A 22253-nucleotide genomic window follows, 5' to 3' on the forward strand; every position below is an offset into this window, starting at 1 on the left:
TCCGTGAAATATATCAAATAGAACTTCCTCTCTTTATTTAAGTGTATAAAGTCTAAACTTCCCCCTCATTCAGGGAGCACAGATCATTCTGATTTTTGAGTTAACAAATGGAAAAAGTGGGAACTAAATTATAAACCTTTCTGTATTCTTTTAACTCTATGGCTATCCATGAGAACATGAGGTAAAAATGTAGCCTTGACTTCGACCTCAAATAATACCTGTACTCGATTTCGACCTTCATTAAAATCCCAAGTAAGCCTCTGCGTTGAATCCTCACAGGGTAATAAACAAAATATCCTAGAGAATTTGTCTTCTTTGCCTCTAGATTCAAGTAAAATCTCTCACCGTTGCCCTTATAAAGGAGGTCGATCTTCCTCGGGCGTTCGAGGTGGGTGCGGTTTCCAATCAGGTTTCTCATCCCAGTACATGTCATAAAATACGTGGCCTGGTGCAGCATTCTCCACACAACACCATATGCCAACGTAACGCTTGACACGGTTCCTGAACTTCTCTTCCCTTTTCTGTTGATCAAATTAGTTTGTGTATTAAGACTTGATAGTTAGTCAAAGGAATCGAAGAGGTAAGGTATTGTTACCTTATCGGAGAAACCAGGGAAGGCATCTTGCATTGTGGAGAACTGGATGACTTTGACATCCTTGAATTTGGAAAATATTGCCTTGAACTGTACAAGGAAAACATCAAATATATAATACACTAAGTCCAATGGAGAGATGGAATTCTTATGACAGGTTTACAGCTAACTTACAAGTAAAAGGGGATTCCTAGAATGCATTAACAGATGTCTAAACCAAAGCGAGAACCTCGATTTTAACAGCCAAACGTTCCATAAAGTAGCACGTCGATTAAAACTTGTTCAATAGACCTCACAATATGTTAACAAATCTGAACCTTTTAGGAAAGACAAGTTCTTGATTTCTTTTGGTCATTGGCTCCGAAAATTTCCCAAAAGATATTCTTTTAGTCACAAACAAACTGTAACGGTCTAAGCTCACCCCTAGCAGATATTGTTCTCTTTAGGTTTCCCCTCAAGGTTTTTAAAACGCGTCTGCTTAGGTTTTCACACCCTTATAAATATTGTTTCGTTCTCCTCCCCAACTGATGTGGGATGTCACAATCCACCCCTCTTCAGGGCCCAGTGTTCTCGCTAGCACTCGTTCCCTTCTCCAATCGATATGAGACCTCTTCCCAATCCACCCCTTTTGGGGCCCCGCGTCTGTGCTGGCACACCGCCTTATGTCCACTCCCTTCAGGGCTCAGCCTTCTCGTTGGCACATCGCTCGGTGTCTGGCTCTGATACCAGGCTTTCCTTTCGAGCTTCTCCTCAAGGGTTTTAAAACACGTATGCTAATGAGAGATTTCTAAAGAATGTTTTGTTCTCCTCTCCAACTGACGTGGGATCTCACACAAACTATTCTAAGGCTGCAGTAAAAAAAGTTCTATTTATCCAAAGTTACGTACTACATCTTCATGTTACGACGATTACGACGACAGAAATCTTTTTAACTAGGGTAAAAATTTGAGCAGTAAAAAGTTCATATGCCAAAAGTGCGCCACTTACCGTGTCTTCATTGCTGCCCTTAGGAAATTTAAGCACACCTGGTAGTACTGTATCATTTGATGCATGACAACCTTCACTTTCTTGTTTACAAAGCTGAACATCAAGCCATGATTCTTTCACCTAAACACATATTAACAGTTCCTCACCAAATGCTATCAATCAGTTCCTATGACAACACAGATGATACTAACCTGTTTGGGGAGCAACGGATTGTCCAAAAAAGAATACTCTCTAAAGTTAATTCCTGGGCCAAACTCCTCCATTGGTAATTCTTTTAACATCACATTGATCTGCTCGGCATAAACAAAACGAGCAAGAACATCAGTGCATCGGTTTTTAAATTATCACGTCTTTAATCTATATGTTATAGAATACGTAGGCCTCGACATTATAAATGAATCCCTCCCCACTTCATTTGGGGTCGGTAGGTCGAGATAAGTAAAAGATAATTGGATTACGGGTCCCAAAAAGTTTATGCATGAATTGTTATGATACCGAGTGCCACCCGGGACACATCTAGCTAGAGTTTCGTTCTGGTCGGCGCCTTATGGTGAAAAGCTCATCAAGACAACATTAACTGTTATTCAAAAAGTTTGGAGGTTACCTCAAAAACGTGGTCCAACGGGCAAATAAAAGGCTGTCGAGTCACAGAACCCTGAAGAACTCCAGGATGTCCATACCATAGCTTGTCTAACCGGCACCACAGTGGAGGCATTATCTATAGTTCACAAGTATGGAAAAATGAACAAATTACAGGCGAAATTTCTTAAGTAGCTGCAACGACAAGAACATCCAGAAATGTGGTTTTAAAACGTGTCTGCTAGGGAGAAGTTTTCACACCCTTATAAGAACATCCAACCGATGTGGAATCTCACAATCCACTAGCCCGGTGTCTGGCTCTGATACAATTTGTAACAGCCTAAGCCCACCGCTACCAAATATTGTCCATTTTGGTCCGTTATGTATTGCTGTCAGCCTCACGGTTTTAAAACACGTTTGCTAAGGAGAGGTTTCCACACCCTTATAAGGAATGTTTCGTTCCCTTCTCCAACCGATGCGGGATCTCAGAATCCACCCTTTTAGGGGGCCAGCGTCCTCGATGGCACACTGCTCGATGTCTAGCTCTATAACATCTATAACAACCCAAGTCCACTGCTAGCAAATATTGTCCACGTTAGCCTGTTACATATCACCGTTTGCATCACGGTTTTAAAACGCGTCTACTAGGGAGAGGTTTCCACACCCTTATGAGTAATGCTTCGTTCCCTCTCTAACCGATGTGGGATCTCACAATCCAGCCCCCTTGTAGGCCGCATTCTCACTGGCACACCACCCAATATCTGGCTCTGGTACCATTTGTAACAGTCCAAGCCCACCGCTAGCAAATATTGTCCACTTTAGCCCGTTATGTATTGTTGTCAGTCTCACGGTTTTAAAACACGTCTACTAGGGGGAGGTTTTCACACCCTCGTAAGGAATGCTTCGTTCCCCTCTCCAACCGATGTAGAATCTCACAATCCACCCCCCTTGAGGGCCCAACGTCCTCACTGACACACCGCTCAGTGTCTAGCTCTAATATCATTTATAACAACTCAAGCCCACCGCTAGCAAATATTGCCCGCTTTAGCCCATTACATATCGTCGTCAGCCTCAAGATTTCAAAACGCATCTGCTAGAGAGAAGTTTCCACACCCTTATAAGAAATGTTCCGTTCCCCTCTCCAACCGATATGAGATCTCACAAAAAGAGATACTCATAGTCTCTTTTTTCTTCTTTTCTATCGGTTTCCCTCAAAAACGCGTTACCCTTTTCTCTACCCGACATAACATAATATTTTCTCTCGAACATGAATGTGTGACCTCAGATTCGAGCGTTCTTACCAGGACACGATTCAATAGTGAAGCAATAGCAAGTGCAGTCCTGATTTGTTTCAACTGAGCAGAAAAAACAACTAAAAACTCAGAACTGGAACATTTTATGATATCATGTGAGAAAAAAGCTTAGTTTTTATTGTTAGAACACACAACCTGGTAGTTCATAAGCCTAAAATGTGTATCAAGGTCATGCTCTCCTTCAAGTAATAGCGACTTCGGGATCGATGGCTTAAACGATAGGTAACCTCCTGCAGAATTCCCGAAAAAACGAAGCATTAAACACGAACAATCACTAAAGCATGACTTGAATTCTTCAATCTCATACAAAATTTACCTGGTGCATCGAAGTACTCCGGTGGATCATCGAAAACCATGGCCTCACGCAGTCTATGGCGCTTTCCTTCAGTACCCGCGTACTGGAATGTAGTATGAACAGCATATGGCTCCAATCTAAATTGTTGATACATTGCCTGCCATTGTAATACAATGGTTAGCTCATGGCTCGTATTATGATTAATACGACGTCGAGATCCGAGCACGCTACACAAAATAGTACCTGGACAAAGAAGGTGTGTCCACTACAGAAAATACTTGCAGGTAAAATTCCTAGCTTGAGATTACCATCATAAGCGTATACGAGTCCACCGTCTTCATCGACCGATGGTCCATATTTCTTACGAACGAGTTCGTTGAAACCATTTTGGTCCCAAATCTTGTCATCAGCTAGGAGCATTTCCTTCCACTCCTTAGCCAGTTTTTTTGATGCTCGTGTAGGCCGCCAGTGGAAAATTCCAATATTTAAGGCACCCGAAACTGTTCGAAAGCATTAACACCTTTAATCTTGAAATTCATGGAAGAATCGAGAATATTTAATACTTTACCTTCGTTCCAAATATCCAACTTGTCATCGACCACGGTTGGTATGACCTGATCACTTGAAGATAAGACATCTGCTTCGGGGTAACGAGCGAGATATGGGAGCGGATTCTGTCACATAAAACAACTTATGTGGTTACTATTTTTCAAATAGTTGCATTAAAAGAATTCTGAAACGAACGAATGATAGATTTTGATGACTAAACCGAAGAATACAGGATTCTCGATAGTTTTTCTCGTGAGTGTCATGGGGCTTAAAACGTTCATAGCTCGGTGAATATCATAAAATTCTTGAACTCTTAAACGTCTAAAGAAAATGTCCCTCCTTCCCTAAGATCTCCCAACCCACCTTATAATAATAAAACGACATAAGATGGTTCGATACGAAGGAATATGATACTAATAGAACATCCTTTAATAAGAGATTCCACATTGGTTGGAGTGGGAAATGAGACATTCTTTATAAGGGTGTGGAAACCTCTTCCTAGCAGACGCGTTTTAAAAACCTTGAGAGAAACCGATAGCAATAGACTTGAGCCGTTACAAATGATATCAGAGTCAAACACTGGGTGATGTGCCAACGAGGAGGATGAGCCCTGAAGGGGGGTGGACACGAGGCGGTGTGCCAACAAGGATGCTAGACTCCGAAGGGGGGTTGGATTGGGTGGGGGGTCCCACATCGATTGGAGAAGGGAACGAGTGGACCCCAAATGAGGGTGGATTGTGAGATCCCACATCAGTTGGAGAAGAGAACGAAGCATTCTTTATAAGGGCGTGAAAACCTCTCCCTAACAGACGCGTTTTAAAAACCTTGAGCGAAATCCCGAAAGGGAAAGCCCAAAGAGAACAATATTTGCTAGCGGTAGGCTTGAGCTGTTACATAAACAAATCCAAAAAGTTTCGACGTACATACCTTTAACCACACCATGTCGGTATCACACATCAACAACTCGAACCCATAAGGGAGGATCGAATCGATGAGTATCACTTTTTCTCTTCCCATCTTATGAAACGTCGACGATCCCCAGCCAACATCCACCGTGCTCATATGACTTCCCATGTCGAAAACAGGAATACCTTTCCAATACAAAGCTTCCAACAATTTGGTGTCCATTGCACCTGAAATGATCACCCAAATGAAGGAAAACTAAGTAGTTGTATAGCAGGTTGTGACTAAAAATGATATCAACAAACATTCAGTAGCTTACCAACAAGAAGATTAGAAAGATCAAGATCTGTCAAATGCTTAACCCAATTGAGAATGAAGTCTAAAAATGCATAGTTACCGAATGTAACTATTATTACGTTATCTTTTACGTGTCGTTGAACGAGCTCCTTGGTTAGCCGAAAGGTCGATGGAGATGGCATGTTTTTGGTGTCTGGAGCTTCCCAAATTGGTCTTTCCCCTTTGTTGTGAACATCTGGTTGTGATATATTTGGTGTTTGATCCTTGATGAGAGTTGAATTGGAATCTAGAAAGAGAGGGATAAGTCACAAAGTAACACAGACAATGCTAGTTTATGATGAACATTAAGAACATGATATGAACAGCCAAGAAATAAACTTGCATCAAGACCCTAAAACATGTTTACTGCTTGGATATGAACAGCCAACAGGCGCGCTTGGTGTGAGATCCCGCGTCTGTTGGGAGGAGAACAAAGCATTTTTTATAAGGGTGTGGAAACCTCTTTCTAGTAGACGCGTTTTAAAAACCTTGAAGAGAAGCCTGAAAGGAAAAATCCAAAGAGGACAATATCTTCTAGCGATAGACTTGGGATATTACAAATGGTGTCAGAGCTAGAAACCAGGTGATGTGCCAACGAGGAGGCTGAGCCCCGAAGGGAGGTGGATACAAGGTGGTGTGCCAGCAAGGACGCTGGGCCACGAAAGGGGTGGATTGAAGGGGTCCCACATCGATTGGAGAAGGGAACGAGTGAACCCTGAAGGAGGTGGATTGTGAGATCCCACATCGGTTGGGGAAAAGAACGAAACATTCTTTATAAGAATGTGGAGACCTTTCCCTAACAGACGCGTTTTTAAAACTTTTAGGGGAAGTTTGAAAGGGAAGGCCTGAAGAGGACAATATCTACTAGCGGTGGGCTTGAACCGTTATAAATAGTATTAGAGCCAGACACGAGGCGGGACACGAGGACGCTGGGCGGTGTGTTAGCAAGGACGCTGGGCTCCACACATTGATTAGAGAAGCGAACGAGTGTGAGCGAGGACACTGGACCCTGAAGGGGGGTGGATTGTGAGATCCCTATCTGTTGGGGAAAAGAACGAACCATTTTTTATAAGAGCGTGGAAACCTCTCCCTAGTAGACACGTTTTAAAAGCCTTGAGGAGAAGCCCAGAAGGGAAAACCAAAAAGGACAATATCTGTTATAAGCTTGGGCCGTTACAAATGGTATCAGACCCATACACCGGTCGATGTGCCAGTGAGGAGGCTAAGCCCCAAAGGGGGTGGACACAAGACAGTGTGCCAACAAAGACGTTGGGCTCCAAAGGGGTAGATTGGGGGAGGGGTCTCACATCGATCGGAGAAGGGAACAAGTAGACCCCGAAGGAGGGTGGATTGTGAGATCCCACCTCGATTTGGGGAAGAGAACGAAGCATTCTTCACAAACGTGTGGAAACCTCTCGCTAACCGACGCATTTTAAAAACTTTGAGCAAAATCCCAAAAAGGAAAACCCAAAGAAGACAATATCTACTCGCGGTCCAGGCCAATCTAAAACCAAACTTCAGCTCATACACTATGGGATGCAACTAACCAGCCAATGCCATAATTCAACGAGGAACAAATGAAGCATTCAAGGCTCAAAGAACAGATCACAAACAAAAACTGAACAAAATCATCACTGAATCAAGAGTAACAAGAACAGAATAAGAACACGTACTGTTAAATTCACCAGAAGTAGACGAAAGCCAAGAGGAGCTGAAACCAGACACAAAATTGGAAGACGAGTAAACAGCCGAAAAAACATACAACGACGACAACACGATTCCGGCAGCGACGGTCGCATAGAACACCAAGAACAGAGGCCTTGTGTTGACTCCATCTTGGCACCCATTTCCCCACACCATTTTTTCCAGAGCTTTCAAATCTTCGATTTCTGTAACTCTTCAATCCCCGACAAGAAATTGGTCAACCCATTTCGCCTAAATCTAGGAAAAGTCAACTCCCTCTGTTTATCCCTTACAGAGCAGAGGTTGCCGTTGACTAATACCACGCCTTTCCGATCCCGGCGAGTTCGTCGGGAAATCGATGAACTCTACTAACGAGCTGCCACCTTTGACCGAACACTCTCGACTTCGCCACCATTTTTAATCTTAGCTTACATTTCATTATTTATTTGGAAAATCATAGTTAAGTTGTGCTGTGTTATTAAAAAAATAATAATAAATAACAACTCATGGATTTATTTGAATTAATTTAATTAAAATAAATAAAAAATTTATAAATTAGATTTTTATTAAAATAAATAAAAATTTGAGTGGTAAATATTAATTTTAAGCTTGAAAACAAATATATTAATATTTTATTTTTATTAAAAATAACAATTTAAATAAATAATCCAAATAAAACCACCAACCAAATATTTTAGGTTTGATTCATTATTTAATATAGGTAGTTGAATTAAAATAAATAAATAAGAAAATTAGCAAACTAAAAAACATATAATTTTTAAACTATTTATAAGATTTGACCAAAGTAAATAATGTCAAAGATTTATCAGTTAGGGCCATTAAGTCAACGTCTATTCGGCCCAACTAAAGTATGGGCCATCGGCCCAATTAAAAGAGTCTGGCCGCAGGATGCTCGTGTTGTGCAGCTGTGGTGAGTCCTCACCTACCATGGTTCCTGTGATTTCGGGCGAGTTACTGGGGGTCGATCGTCATTCTAAAGGCCGGGACTGCCGGCTGCCAGCTCCGGTCACCGGCCGACAGAGGTTATTCATCGGTCTATTCACAGTCAGATCGCTGCAGGAGTTCGAATTTCCCATCGCTTAATGTGAAATGGCCATTTCAGATGAAGAAGACGAGTTGTTGGCACAATTTCTTGAAACAGAGGTTCTCTTGGAGGTCTCTGATAAGGTTTCTACCTCTTTCCTCTCTCTATTTCTCCGATACTCTTTGTGGAGTTGGAGCGGTTGGTATTTAGGAGAATTAAGGCGTATCGTTCAAACATGTTCGTTTGTTTCTTCAAATCTTATCATGTTCATGCCGATTTTGGGTGAACTACGTCGGATGGTGATGAATTTGAGTGCGGATATTTGTAGGAAGAGGGGAACGTACAGGAGGAACCACAACCTAAAAGAGCTCGAATCGAACAGATTAACCCTAACGAACAAAGAGAGGTAGCTTCCGTTACTACTTCGTCCTCTCAATTCAGTGGCGTCGTTCCCGGGAGAATTGAGACCGGAATTTTCAGTCAAATTCCTTCGGAGCTCTTCCGCCATATCCTCAAGTTTCTCTCATCAGAGGTATTGTGAAGAGGAGTTGTATTCTTCCTACTTCGTATGATCCTCCCCATTTTTGTTCTCACTGAACTGTTTGTTTTGATGCAGGATCTGATTTCTTGTTCACTGGTTTGTCGATTTTTAAATTCTGTGGCGTCTGATGAATCATTATGGCGAAGATTGTAAGTGATTGCTTCTGATATTTCTCCATCTATCTGTGTTTGATCTGTACGCTACTCTATGGCGAAAAGCTAATTGGTTTTCCATTTTCTACGAACACTTAAGCCTGCAATTCGTGTACAGATATTGTCTGCGTTGGGGTCTGGTTCCCAAGACCAAGAAATTGCGCCAATGTCCTTGGAAAAAACTATATATTCAGGTTCTTCTTTCACCTTTTGTTAAGAAATGATCCTAAATCCTGTTGTTTGAAATAGAAGAAATGGTTCTGAATTCATTATCCTGTTTGAAACGGAAACGATTTGAAGAAATGAGAGCAATTACATTCTTTTTGTTAGGAAAACAAAATAAGAACTTCACTACTTCACTAATATAGGCTTCTAAACTACCACCACTGAAAACATTGTTAAAGTACTTTTACGAGAAGGTTCTATCGAAAACATAAGGGAAAACAACAAGGATTTTTGGGTTTTAACCGTACGACATAGAAGAAATAGGAAATGACCATATAAAACGATTTTAAATTTAAAACCGACCAGACTTGGTCTCCAAATCTATTCTAACTATCAACAATTCCTAGAATTTTAGGCAGAATGGGATTTGTAATTCGTTCTACTTCTAGGGGTATAATGACAGATCGAGAAGCTCGACTTCAGGGAATCGGCGGAGAAATTTTGTGTCTGTTGAAAGAAAATTAAGATATGATAAGTTTAAATGAATGATTTACTCAAAATTATATGAAATCTAACACACAACAAAATCTGTTAAGATTTAAGAGCTTTATACATCATTCTATGGGTTCCTGCGTGCGGCTGTCTATTCATTTTTTGTTAAGGGGTATACCTGTTTTGTTAGTTGATTTTATACCCATTTTAGTGATGAACACTCATCACCCATTTTTGCTATCATCTCAGCGTGACGAAGAGGATATGACTCAACTGGTTCGAGATTGTTCTTCCGAGTTTAAAGAGTACTACATCCAAATGCAAGCAGCAAAAAGAAGTCAAGCTCCTCTTCCTTCTCAGGTGTCTGATTTTCTCACAAGCTTTTAACGCTGCAAAAGAATTGCCCATATAGTTTCGGTTTCTATATTCTCGTGTTTAAAGACAGGGTTGAATGATGGTTCATGCAAGTTTCTTGTATAGTTTTGTTTTCTGGTTTTGTCCTAGGCTATCTCCATCCTTAGTCTTTACGAATTTGATTTTTCTGGTAACTAAAGAAAAAAACTATTGAGCGTTTGCAGGTGCAGGACGACCAAATAATTCTCGACAGGACTGTGGCCGATCAAGTATCTACATGGAAAAGCAGCAGGGGGTTGACTGACAAGATAGTCATAGATCATACTTGTTCTGGAGAAACATGTACATATTACCAAGTTGGTGATGCATTTGTATGTGAAAAGACTGGACTTGTTCATGGTAAGATATTGTTCTATCTTTTATATCCATTTTTTGTTGTAGATTGCCCTATGACTTCAGTACCTGTGTAATTGATGAGTCGCACGTTTTTTTACCCTAGTATGTGATGACACTTGCCGAGAAGTCGTTATGGATCCGAACGATGAACAACTTGTCTGCAGAATATCTGGACACTGCTTTGATACTCTACTTTTTCCAGACTCTATGGAACCGGATACTGTGAGTACAACCTTCCTTCATTTGTTACCAACCTTGACTTGTCTGCTCTTCCTTCTGCTATCTAACATTCTTAACTTCCTATCCGAGGGCTCCTGACCCACTACTGAAAATAGAGCGAGACTAGAAATGGGCTCTTTTAATATTAATACTATAACAGCCCAAGTCCACCGCTAGCTGACATTGTCCGCTTTGGCACGTTATATATCCCTGTTAGCCTCACGGTTTTAAAATGCGTCTACTATGGAGAGAGTCTAGCTCTACTCCAACCAGTGTCTTGCACTGTTTGGTGACTGGCTTTGATACCATTTATAACAACTCAAGCTCATCGCTAGTAGATATTGTCCGCTTTGGCCCATTACGTGTCGTCGTCAGCTTCACAGTTTTAAAACGCGTTAACTATGGAGAGGTTTCCACACCCTTATAAAGAAGTTTTGTTTCCCTCTCCAACTGACGTGGGATATTACAATCCACCCCCTTGGGCCCCAGCGTCCTCGCTGGCACATCGCTCGATGTCTGGCTCTGATACCATTTGTAGTTGTCCAAGCTCACCGCTAGTAGATATTGTCCATTTTGGCCTGTTATGTGTAGCCGTTAGCTTCACGGTTTTATAACACGTCAACTAGGGAGAGGTTTTTACACCCTTATAAAGAAGTTTTGTTCCACTCTCCAACCGATGTGGGATCTCACAAATTATGTAATAAATTGAGTCTTTATTTCTACAAATGGTACTTCAAACTTGAAACGAGCATGAATAAATCGATGATACTGTATATTGTACAAAGGTTCTTATCTGACCCCTTCATGCATTTTTATGTCTTGATAGATTTTTGTTCACCTCATTTTATGTACATCGAACTTGTAGGAACTGCAACAAGCTGGTGTAACCGACGAGGCTGAGGCGGAACCGTTCATGGGTTCGGGTCGTTTTGGTATAAAATCACGATCTATCCGTTGTTTATATTTTAGTAAACACACGTTTTTTTCTTTTTTCAGTAGAACAACTGAACTATGTTCATGTTGTCGAAGAATGCACGTTTTTAACTTATCTTAATATACAACAGCTCGAGCTTACTTGCTGGGGTACAATTGTGCCGACGAGGCCGAGCTAGAAGCTACTTTGAGGTTCTGCTGATTCAAAACTCGAACAATTCGGGCAGGCCTATGCTCGATCGAACACTCCTGTGGCATCCAATTTTTGAGACAAGACTGCCCTGGATTATATTCCTGAATTTCATCATGTGTAGAAGTTTGTTAATTAAGTAATATATATCTTTTTGTCAGCTTTCTTCCCTTCCAAAACTCTCTTTCTCTCTCTCATCATTTGAAAGAGTTATGTTAGTGATGAAAATAGATAAAATGGCTATCTTTAGTGAATAAAAACACAAATTATAGTCTCGAACTCGAACGTCTTTCATCGTCACGACTATTTTCTTGTTTTTCCTTTTTGTTTGTGTCGGGCGTTAGCTAAAAGAAGAGCGATTATTTAGAGGGTGTTACTCATCGGGATCCAATTCCTCTTTATTTTCTTCTTAATCTCACATCAATATCAACTTCAGGGATCTTCTTCGGGTTTCGAAAAATTGGTAAGGTTACCCTTAATTCACCTTTCGAGATATAATAATAATTCACGGAAATAAAATTAACTTGAAAATAAAAAAAATAAATCATTTTATACAAATATTAATTTTTCTAAATCTAAAATTTAATTAATTAAATCATATTTAAGTTGGAATATTAACTTATAATTCCAAATTCCTAAAAAAAACATAAAAAAAAAAGACATTATTTAATTAAATATTTCTTTTTAAAATGGAAAGTAACTTTCTAGTTTTGGTAACATAAACACAAAAAACGCCATTCTCCATTGCCAAGAAAGAGGAACTTCTAAATTCCAATAAATAAATAAATAAATAAATAATTTATACATAAAATTAATAATTAACAAAATTAATTAATTAATTAATTAAATCAAGGAGATTAATTTGCCTTCAACTCCAAGAGATGATGTTCTTCAGATTTGATGCACAGCCAAACACCATCGACCAAACAATGACAGTCAACAACTGAACGCCACCGTCCTCTTCCTCCAGCCCCCTTCCTTTTTTTTGTTCTTTTTGTTTCAGAGCTCGATCCCTTCTGTTTCTATACGGATTTGGCAGTGATTTGAGCCTATCGACGGCCGGCGGCGAGAGGTATGGCGGCAGCGCTCGGTGGAGGTAGTGGTACCGGAGGCGGATTGATGTTCGGCAGTGGGGATGTGTCGAAGGCGCACGCGGCTATGGCTTTGGTGCAATTAATCAATGGAGGTTATCATGTTATCACCAAAGTCGCCCTTAATGTTGGGATGAATCAACTCGTCTTTTGTTTGTTCCGCGACTTGTTGGCTCTCACGATTCTTGCCCCTGTTGCTTATGTTCGGGAGAAGTATAGTTAACATTTCTCTCTATTTCTTCTCTTGTTTATGTTTCTTGTTTTTGTTCTTTGTTGAAATTGGTTGTTTTTGTTTTTTCTGATCATCGTTTTGATCCCATAGCGTTTTTATGGCGTCCTTTGATTCTCAGGGCCATGCCTGTTTGTGTGTTTGTTGAATGTGATCATTGATTTCCTCTGCTTCTTCTGATATTTGATGGAAGATGAAATTTAGGCATCGTGCAAGTTTGATTATGTTGATCATTCTTACTTTCGATCCTTTTGGCGCCTTGGGATTGCTATTGAATAGGCCAATTCCAGGAATAGTTTACTGCTTCTGGTTGTATTTAGGACTTCTTTTTAATTGCTTCTGGCCACGATTGGTTTTGTTCTTCAATTTCATGTTGACTCTTGATTTAGCATCTTCTTTTCCTATAAAGTATAAGAATCATGTTCTTTATCTTCTGTCTGACATAAACAGAGCGGCCAATTCAAATCTTTAGAACTTGTAGAATTGCCATAGATTCGTATCTTTATGATTCAAGCATTGGTGGATAACAAATGATTGTAGATCATTGATTATGTAAACAGCCCAAGCCCACCGCTAGTAGCTATTGTCCGCTTTGGCCCGTTACGTATCGCCGTCAGCCTCATGGTTTTAAAACGCGTCTATAGGGAAAGGTTTCCACACCCTTGTAATGAATGTTTTGTTCCCCTCTCCAACCGATGTGGGATCTCACAGATTAATATGCAAGATTGCAATGTTTGATATATACTGGCAATCATGGATCGGTTCTTAAAAGCATGTATTTAATAATTTTAACTAATTATGACTTAGCAATTAGGACAGCTATTCATAGTTCAAATCTTCATCTCACATTTGTTTTATAAAAATCCTAACCATTTGTATTTCCATAGCTTACGATCACTCAGATATTCCATTAATGTTTGCCTTCTAGCATCGTGAGGGTGTGGACCTTTTAACGTCCAAAGTTTAATGTTGTTTTCCTTCTGTCTACAGGCGAGTTCGTTTGCCCATGACTCGAGAACTCTTCATATCGTTTTTCATTCTTGGTTTAACTGGGTGAGGCCATATACCGTTTATCGTATTCTGATTTTGTTCTGTTCATTATCATTGATGAAGTACTAATTGCTACTGGTAAAAGAAAAAGAAGTTTCTATGGATCTGGAGAAACATTCCATTTATTACACCTATCTTCCTGTGGCTAGGATTTTTGGTAACCAGCTTCTCTTTCTTGTTGGACTTGGCTACACTAATCCAACTTATGCTGCTGCCATACAGCCTTCCATTCCAGTTTTTACATTCCTTTTGGCTGTTATGATGGGGTTAGTTTGATCTATTATCATTCAATTTCATCATTTTACTGAAAGTTTTAGTTTGTGGTTTAAGAAGTGAGATGGATATATGTTCCTTGTTCTATACTGTATCTCGACTTATTTATGCAGCACAGAGTCTGTGAACTTACTCAAAGTGGAAGGACAGGCAAAGGTTGGCGGTACACTCGTTTGTGTCTCTGGTGCCATATTTATGGTTTTATTCCGTGGTCCAGCTTTGTTTGGAAACCCTGAATCTGATTTCACCTCGCATAACGAAATAAGTGCAAGGGGTCAACCAGAGCCTGCCGGATGGCTATTGTCTAGCCTTCTGGAGTATGGATTGGATCATTTTCATATTGGGGTATTATGCTTGATAGGGAACTGTATGTGCATGGCTTGTTTCTTGGCTATCCAGGTACTTCACTGATATTACACCTTTTCTGATAGTTACTACAGCATTTGATGAAAATATCCAGGTTTCTTTTGTTTGATTCTTGCAAAAAGTGTTTGATTTGGATAGTTGGAACCTCATTAAAAATGGGTTTTTGGAAGTAGAATCTAGGAGTGGAAGGAGAGATGGATTCCGGGTAGATTTTGCTGAACTGTAACAGAAGAATCAATTAATGATGGATGTGCAGTGTGCAACAAATCTTGAGCGAAGGTATATAGAAGCAGTACATGAAAACAATAAAGGACAAGGGATTAAAATGTTATATGGCTCGAAAAGGTAGTTTCATGCCGGAAAATAGCAATTGAAATTCAGTACTAACTAGTTATAAATTCTGAAGATATTAAATGAATATATATATATATATATATATATATATATATTGATGTAGACGTTGCTTCCTTGATGGTTTCAGAGATCTATGGTATCCTATTGTCTCATCGTAGGTGGGCGGGGAAGATGCATAGTGTCGTATTCTAAAATGTTTCAAGCATTGTATGATACTGCTATATAATTTTCTTCATTTTATAGTCAGCAGCGTTTAAGAGATCTCTTGTGCATTTTAGGCACGGGTGTTAAAGAAGTATCCTGCCAACTTATCGGTCACGGCATATTCTTATTTATTTGGTGCTACATTGATGGTGATCACATCTTTCTTCATGACCAATGAATCCACTGACTGGAATTTGACGCAATCAGAGTTTTTCGCTGTCCTTTATGCTGTAAGTTCGATCGCACTTTATGCTGCACCCCTCCTTTGGAACATTGTTGATTATGTATAGTTTACAGGATTGAATTCCTTTGAAAATTTTGAAAGCCTCTTCTCCTCTCCCATTAGTTCACTTTTGAATGATGACATCAGTATGCTTGTACTTGTGTGAGATCCTACCTCGGTTGGGGAGGAGAACAAAACACTCTTTATAAGGGTGCGGAAACCTCTCCTTAGTATATGCGTTCTAAAACCTTGAGAGGAAGTCCGGAAGAAAAAGTCCAAAGAGGACAATATCTTCTAGCAGCGGGTTTGGGCTGTTACAAATGGTATCAGAGCCAGGTTACCGGGCGATGTGCCAGTGAAGAGGCTGAACCCCAAAGGGGGTAGACACTATGCGGTGTGCCAGCGAGGACGCTGGGCCTCGAAGGTGGTGGATTTTGAGATCTCACATTGGTTGGAGGGGGGAACAAAACACTATTTACAAGGGTGTGGAAACCTCTTCCTAGTAGACACATTTTAAAACCTTGAGCAGAAGCCCGGAAGGGAAAGCCCAGAGAGGATAATATTTGCTAGCAGTGGGCGTGGACTTGGACTGAAGTATTTGAAGTTTTTCTTGGCTTAGAAATTTTATCAAGTTAATATAGAAAAAGCGTTACGAAAATCAATTTTCATTTATAGGGAATTTTTGCATCTGCCATCAATTATGGACTCTTGACATGGTGCAATAAGATATTGGGGCCTGCATTGGTCGCTCTTTACAACCCACTTCAACCTGCAGCATCTGCGCTGCTATCAAGAGTTTTCATAGGAAGCCCTATTTATCTTGGAAGGTATTCCTCAATCTTAGTTACATTTTATGCCTTGTTCTTAACAAGATTGATATCAATATGCTCCATGCTAGCTCCTTTTACCTCAACTAAAAGACAACTGGTATTATTTTGTGCTTGTTGACAGTGTTTTGGGGGGCTCTCTTATAATTGGTGGTCTTTATTTGGTTACTTGGGCGTCACATAGGGAACGACAAACAACTCCAATTTTGCTTCCACATTCAACCAGGTCCTCTGAACCACTTATTCATAAAGATGCATTGACTAACAAGATTGCATATCAGATAGGACAGATTTTCTCAGGCTCTACATCTTCACCCAAATCTGTAGATTAGACCAAACTCTCTGATGGGATTTTTGATTGAAAGTTCTCACAGTTCAACCTTTTCAAAAGGGTGATTTTGATTGAAAACCTTCATCATATTGTAATGTTTTCAATGGGATTACATGATTCATTATTCTGCCTGCTTCATGTATTGCTTGTATATTTTTGCTGAATAAGCTATCTATCTCAGAGCTCCAAATGGATCCATTAGCTGCCCTACGTTCCTTTTTCAAGCTTTTTCCTATAGTTGAAAGACTGCACTGGCCATCTTGTGATGGGATTTTTTGTCAAATTTAATACGCTATAAGATATTGTGAGTGGTTAGATTGGTTTTGTTGCTATGATCTGCCCCCTCAAGGTTGAAAGTTAGAACAGGGAAAGGAAGATTACTCTGGAGTAGTTTAGACGAGAGGTATAAGTCTTGTCTAGAGATATCTACGGGGTTGTGAAAGGTACAGGTCGAGATGTTCATAGGAGAAGAAGAGATGAAAGGTATATGTAAGATCCCACATCAGTTGGGGGAATGAAACACCCTTTATAAGGGTGTGGAAACCTCTCTCTAACAAACGCGTTTTAAAAACCTTGAGGGGAATCTCGGAAGGGAAAGCCCAAAGAGGACAATATCTGCTAGCGGTGGGCTTGAGACGTTACAATATAGGTCTTGTCTAGAGATGCCCATGGGGCTGTAAAAGGTCTCGTCTAGAGTGTCCATGGGGTTGTGAAAGGTATATGTCTCGTCTAGAGATGTCCACGGGAGAAGAGATGAAAGGTATAGGTCTTGTCTAGAAATGTCTACGGGGCTGAGAAAGGTATAGGTCTTGTCTAGAAATGTCCACGAGGTTAAGAAAGGTATAAGTCTCGTCTAGAGATGTCTACGGGAGAAGAAGAGATGAAAGATACAGATCTTATCTAGAGATGTCCATGAGGTTGTGAAAGATATATATCTCGTCTAGAGATGTCTATGGGGTTGTGGATGGGGAAGACTTCCGATCTCTATCTCTATCATTTATTTCAATATTTATTCCTATGAAACTTAATTAATTTTTGTAGTGTTCGAGTTTCCCTCTCCACAAGGTTGTGAAAGGTATAGATCTTGTCTAGAGAAGATGTCCACGGGTTGTGGAAGAAGAAGGCTTCCTATCTCTATCATTTATTTCAATCCTTATTCCTATGAAAACTTTTAATTAATTTTGTAGGGATGGAGATTCCGTCCGAGAATTTTTTTTTTTTTTTTTTTTTTTTTTTTTTTTTTTTTNTTTTTTTACATTTATTGTCAACCATAATTATAATTCTATTTTTAAAAAGATTCTAAATAAATAATTTTAATTATAATGGTTCGAGGAAATTATAATAAAAAAAACTACTCTAAATAAATGAACGCCTCTAATACTATTTTATTCTCCGGGCTCGTGCTTCTAGCATATACCTTAAGATGGTTAAACAAACACATTTGAATAGTTAAATCTCATAGTTAAAAGGATTAATACTATTTTAGAACATTTATTATTTTTAAGTATAAAATTAAAGTGTGGTTGTTTTTCTAATGAAAATTCAAAATATTAAATTACTAACTTATTTAAATTCATAATTTCTTTGTTTTTATTTAAAATATTTTTTAAATTATTAAATCCTTGTCTCTAGAACAAATACGAAAGATCGGATATTAAAATATATGAATATTCAAATTCCTTTTCATTTAATTATATTCTTGGAATTATTTTACAACAATCAATAAGTATATCGTTACCTGGCTGTCACCTAGCTTCCAGCTTATTAGAATAATGATACGAACAATGAGTATCCACTCGAGAGCGGCGGTTCCAAAAGACATCATCGATGCCTTTCGACCCCTTTTCTGTGCTTTATCCATCTGCTGAGCAGTAACCTATGTGCCAATTTGCGAGCCCTTCAATGGTAACTATCAATCTCTTTCCCTCTTTATTTTCCCTTTTGGATTCACCCTTTAATGGGGTTTTGAGCTCTTTCTGTATTGAAACCTTGATTAAAGTGTTCATGGGGTTTTCTTTTCAGCCCACGAATCTATAAAGGCCTGTGTGTCTTTATTGCCTTTTGTTCTTCTTGTTCTTCAGGATTGTGAAGAACTGGATGGTTTCTGGGTCTCTTGTTTGAGGTATGTGCTAATTGTTCTCATTCTGGTTCGTTGTTTCTGATAGATTCATAGGTGTTGGAATCTGATTCTGGAGATGTTCTTATTTGGGTCTTGATTTGGTTGATTTTGGAGTGTTTTCTGAAATTTGTTTGTGATGTTCTTCTGTAATTTTTCGTTTTGGCATGCGTTTTGGAGCTTTTGTTGTTGTAAATTGTGTGCAATTCTGTGATGGCTTGAAATGCTAGTAATGGAAGCTTAGCTTGGTGCTTATGACGCGCTACGGAACCTCCACCGTGTTGGGGGACCAAGTAGCTAGCGGCATAGGAGCCGACTCGGTGTCAGCGGCTTCGTGCTGCATTGGAGTGATCCAATATGTGGTTTTGCACGTTCCACCACTTCTCCGTTCATTTCCAATACTCTTCCTTGTTTTGAGACATTATCACTTTGGAGTGGTTTATCCGTGGACACCCCTAGGGGCTCGGCTGTCGCTTGCTTTCATGTACATGTCTTACCTCTTCCCTACGACCCATGACATACTATGCTTTCTATGTCATGCTTCCTCCAATACTGGAATAGGGTCGTTCCTTTACTTTAAGCTTAGGCTGACCTTAGCGAGAAAATCTGGCGTTGCCAAATGAGTGGCGGATTTTCACCCATGTGAATGAATAAAATGTGACCCAATTCCTTTGACTGGTCGTTTTTCGGGCAGTATGTTCAGTCAAAGTCAGAGAAGTCGGTTGGGGAGGAGAACGAAGCATTCTTTATAAGGGTGTGGAAACCTCTTCTAGCAGACGCGTTTTAAAAACCTTGAGGGGAAGGCCGAAAGGGAAAGTGCAAAGATGACAATATCTGCTAGCGGTGGGCTAGCGGTGGGCTTGGGCTGCTCATAGGGTAGTTTTGACTATAAAAGGGTTGTTTATGTTCACCTTGTGCAATTAAAACTAGAAGAATAAGATGTTATTCTTATTGAAGAGCTTTGGTGTTGGATATTTTTGAAAATTTGACATCTCGAGTCGCTTCCCTTTTGGCCTTTTGCTTAGACATTGTGAAGGGTAAGCTGGATTGGTTCGGGTTTTTCTTGCTTCTCAGTGTATCGGTGTGAGATCCCACATCTATTGGAAAGGGGAACGAAACATTCCTTTTAAGGGTGTGAAAATCTTTCCCTAGTAGACGTGTTTTAAAACCGTGAGGCTGACGACGATGCGTAATGGGCAAAAACGGACAAGTCTACTAGCGGTGGGCTTGGGCTGTTACAAATAGTATTAGAGCCAGACACCGGGCTGTATGCTAGTGAGGACGCTGGGCTCCCAAAGGGGGGTGGATTATGAGATTCCACATCAATTGGAGAGGGGAATAAAACTGTAACAGTCCAAGTCCACCGCTAACAGATATTATCCTTTTTGTCCATTACGTATCGTCGTCAGACTCACAATTTTAAAACGTGTCTACTCGGGAGAGATTTTCACACTCTTATAAGAAATGTTTCGTTTCCCTCTCCAACCAATGTGGGATCTCAAAGAAACATTCCTTATAAGGGGGTGGAAACTCTCCCGGCTAGACACGTTTTAAAACTGAGGCTGACGACGATGCATAAAGGGCCAAAACGGACAATATCTGCTAACGGTAGGCTTCGGCCGTTACAATCAATTTCCTTTTTGTATATGGATTGAAGCTTCATTGATCTATGACTCCATGAATTCCTCGTCTGATATTCATCGTTTGTCTTTTTTCGGGAAATCGAGTTGTCTTTTGGAAAAAACACGAGTAATCGTGGTTGATACCGATTGTTTTCAGTTACGTTCATTGCAGGCTTATCGCTTAATCGTTTCCTGCAGATCCGACGTGATTTCATAAGCGATAAACCAAGAGGCAATACCGACGTACACTCGATATTTCACAACTAAAGCTGATGTTAGTAACTAAGCAATGCAGCTATATCATCATCCGTTCTCATTGAACAGCCAGAAGGTGAGACTCGCCTTGGAAGAGCAAGGCATCGATTACACGTCGTTTCATGTCAATCCTATCACGGCGAAGAACATGGACGCCTCGTTCTTCAAGATGAACTCAAATGCAAAACTTCCCGTCTTTCAAAACGGTTCCCATGTCATTTTCGACACCATCGAGATAATTCAGTATGTCTTGCTTAGTCCTTTGTTCTTACCCTTTCATCGTGCAATTTTCGTATGCTTCATTCGATTGTATCGACGCTCTCGGGAGTAGTTTTGTTTCTTAAAGCTAAACTTTTTGTCTTTTACGGAGTCGAAAACTCGGTTGTATAGCTCTAATGTACTGATATCAAACTCTGTTCAGGTATATAGAAAGAATTGCCATTGTCTCCTCGGGGATCGATGACGTAATGCCGAGTAGTCGAGAAGTTGTTGAATGGATGCATAAGATACAAGAATGGAATCCAAAATTTTTCACTCTTGCCCACATCCCCGAGAAGTACCGTCTCGCTGTTACCAAATTTAGAAGGCGGGTAGTGATCGCTCGGATGGCCGAAACTCCCGAAATGGCTGCTACTTACCATCATAAGCTCCGAGAAGCATACGAGACTGAAGACAAATTGAAAAACAAAACCGTTATCAAACAAAGCACGGAACATCTAGTTGCACTTCTTGATGAAATCGAGTCGAAACTAGGCCAAACGTCTTACTTGGTAGGGGAAGAGTTTACCATGGCCGATGCCGTGTTCATACCCGTGCTGGCTCGGCTCGTTCTGTTGAAGCTGGCCGACGAGTACATCGGTAGCAGACCGAACATTGCAGAGTATTGGATGTTGGTGCAGCAGAGACCAAGCTACAAGAAGGTGATTGGGAAGTACTTCAATGGATGGAGAAAGCATAAAACACTTCTGAAAACTTGGTGTTTTGTTCATATCAGAACCTTGCTGAGGAGATATTGATGGGAAAAGACTAAAAAGTCATGAAAATGTTTATATTTTGTACATTTGAGGGAGGGATTATAGGGGTAAAATGGTAAAATTGTATGTATTTATTGCCTTTTTTTTTCTTTTACCTCCCTTTTTGTTATGTTTCATCAAGTGTGCTGTGTGTTTGTTTTATTTTGAATTCATTTGGATTCCTTAATAAAATGGTATTAAAACAATTAATCAAAATTACCTTTTTGCCCTTTTCGGTCGTTTGGGTATAGTGAGTTTCTCCCAACAGCTTCAGGTCGACGTTGACTTTCATGCCAACACGAGAAACTGTGTTGGTAGGACTTTTATCGACAAATTTATAACTTCCCTATCGTTCGGATTGAGAGAGTTTTCTCAACGGCTCTAGGTCAACATTCATGTTAACCCCACAAAACTATCGAAAAAGTTTATCTGAAAATTTAAAATTTCTCTCGATACTTTCAGTATTACAAATTTTTTCAAAAAAAAAAAAAAAAATTCATTTTCTTTCATTCGGGTTGAGAGAGTTTCTCCCAAGCGCTCACGCCCCATGCAAAAACAGTGTCGGTCAAACGTTT

General features: G+C 39.9%; 4 protein-coding genes across 9 annotated transcripts; 3 read left to right on the forward strand and 1 right to left on the reverse strand.

The window, feature by feature from the left end:
• Nucleotides 1–9: 9 nt before the first annotated feature.
• Nucleotides 10–7688, reverse strand: LOC111797536 (arabinosyltransferase XEG113-like). Of its 2 annotated transcripts, XM_023680566.1 has the most exons (14): nucleotides 7228–7688; nucleotides 5538–5801; nucleotides 5243–5448; nucleotides 4335–4440; nucleotides 4010–4266; nucleotides 3788–3923; nucleotides 3607–3701; nucleotides 3460–3513; nucleotides 2184–2297; nucleotides 1771–1869; nucleotides 1580–1699; nucleotides 596–682; nucleotides 346–521; nucleotides 10–271 (listed from the first exon to the last, which is right to left on the reverse strand). In XM_023680566.1, exons 1-13 carry the CDS (start codon nucleotides 7412–7414, stop codon nucleotides 354–356), a joined length of 1893 nt encoding a protein of 630 aa, XP_023536334.1. In that variant the 5' UTR covers nucleotides 7415–7688; the 3' UTR covers nucleotides 10–271; nucleotides 346–353. The 2 variants fall into 2 exon arrangements, with proteins under 2 accessions (XP_023536334.1, XP_023536332.1); XM_023680564.1 differs by having other exon boundaries at nucleotides 10–521.
• Nucleotides 7689–8146: 458 nt separating this feature from the next.
• On the forward strand, nucleotides 8147–11990 carry LOC111796529 (F-box protein SKIP31-like). The gene is made up of 9 exons (XM_023679187.1): nucleotides 8147–8425; nucleotides 8611–8814; nucleotides 8899–8972; nucleotides 9094–9169; nucleotides 9882–9992; nucleotides 10211–10385; nucleotides 10486–10604; nucleotides 11467–11533; nucleotides 11666–11990. Exons 1-9 carry the CDS (start codon nucleotides 8348–8350, stop codon nucleotides 11734–11736), a joined length of 975 nt encoding a protein of 324 aa, XP_023534955.1. The 5' UTR covers nucleotides 8147–8347; the 3' UTR covers nucleotides 11737–11990.
• Nucleotides 11991–12585: 595 nt separating this feature from the next.
• LOC111797599 (WAT1-related protein At4g19185) lies at nucleotides 12586–16882 on the forward strand. Of its 2 annotated transcripts, none has more exons than XM_023680654.1 (7): nucleotides 12586–13028; nucleotides 14035–14097; nucleotides 14244–14360; nucleotides 14481–14766; nucleotides 15366–15521; nucleotides 16190–16341; nucleotides 16466–16882. In XM_023680654.1, exons 1-7 carry the CDS (start codon nucleotides 12799–12801, stop codon nucleotides 16671–16673), a joined length of 1212 nt encoding a protein of 403 aa, XP_023536422.1. In that variant the 5' UTR covers nucleotides 12586–12798; the 3' UTR covers nucleotides 16674–16882. The 2 variants fall into 2 exon arrangements, with proteins under 2 accessions (XP_023536422.1, XP_023536423.1); XM_023680655.1 differs by having other exon boundaries at nucleotides 12916–13033.
• A 1540-nt stretch (nucleotides 16883–18422) lies between these two features.
• On the forward strand, nucleotides 18423–21894 carry LOC111796473 (glutathione S-transferase TCHQD). Of its 4 annotated transcripts, none has more exons than XM_023679100.1 (4): nucleotides 18423–18577; nucleotides 18695–18794; nucleotides 20583–20908; nucleotides 21087–21894. In XM_023679100.1, the coding sequence occupies exons 3-4, from the start codon at nucleotides 20700–20702 to the stop codon at nucleotides 21679–21681; spliced, it is 804 nt and encodes a 267-aa protein (XP_023534868.1). In that variant the 5' UTR covers nucleotides 18423–18577; nucleotides 18695–18794; nucleotides 20583–20699; the 3' UTR covers nucleotides 21682–21894. The 4 variants fall into 4 exon arrangements, with proteins under 4 accessions (XP_023534868.1, XP_023534867.1, XP_023534871.1 ...); XM_023679099.1 differs by having other exon boundaries at nucleotides 20609–20908; XM_023679103.1 differs by having other exon boundaries at nucleotides 18754–18794.
• The last annotated feature ends 359 nt before the right edge of the window (nucleotides 21895–22253 follow it).

The sequence above is a fragment of the Cucurbita pepo genome, chromosome LG06 (assembly GCF_002806865.2).
Source record: "Cucurbita pepo subsp. pepo cultivar mu-cu-16 chromosome LG06, ASM280686v2, whole genome shotgun sequence".
In the NCBI taxonomy this organism is placed as follows: domain Eukaryota; kingdom Viridiplantae; phylum Streptophyta; class Magnoliopsida; order Cucurbitales; family Cucurbitaceae; genus Cucurbita; species Cucurbita pepo.

Bases quoted from the DNA above. Each gene is read 5' to 3' on its own strand.
- LOC111797536 (XM_023680566.1), bottom strand. From the start codon at position 7,414: ATGGTGTGGGGAAATGGGTGCCAAGATGGAGTCAACACAAGGCCTCTG. The intron at 3,702-3,787 runs GTAAATTTTGTA...GGAATTCTGCAG, and splicing joins GGAGTACTTCGATGCACCAG to GAGGTTACCTATCGTTTAAG. The intron at 3,514-3,606 runs GTTGTGTGTTCT...TTTTCTGCTCAG, and splicing joins TTAGGCTTATGAACTACCAG to TTGAAACAAATCAGGACTGC.
- LOC111796473 (XM_023679100.1), top strand. From the start codon at position 20,700: ATGCAGCTATATCATCATCCGTTCTCATTGAACAGCCAGAAGGTGAGA. The intron at 20,909-21,086 runs GTATGTCTTGCT...AACTCTGTTCAG, and splicing joins GACACCATCGAGATAATTCA to GTATATAGAAAGAATTGCCA.
- LOC111796529 (XM_023679187.1), top strand. From the start codon at position 8,348: ATGGCCATTTCAGATGAAGAAGACGAGTTGTTGGCACAATTTCTTGAA. The intron at 8,426-8,610 runs GTTTCTACCTCT...GGATATTTGTAG, and splicing joins TCTTGGAGGTCTCTGATAAG to GAAGAGGGGAACGTACAGGA. The intron at 11,534-11,665 runs GTATAAAATCAC...AATATACAACAG, and splicing joins CATGGGTTCGGGTCGTTTTG to CTCGAGCTTACTTGCTGGGG.
- LOC111797599 (XM_023680654.1), top strand. From the start codon at position 12,799: ATGGCGGCAGCGCTCGGTGGAGGTAGTGGTACCGGAGGCGGATTGATG. The intron at 14,098-14,243 runs GTGAGGCCATAT...TCCTGTGGCTAG, and splicing joins TTCATTCTTGGTTTAACTGG to GATTTTTGGTAACCAGCTTC. The intron at 15,522-16,189 runs GTAAGTTCGATC...TTTCATTTATAG, and splicing joins TTTTCGCTGTCCTTTATGCT to GGAATTTTTGCATCTGCCAT.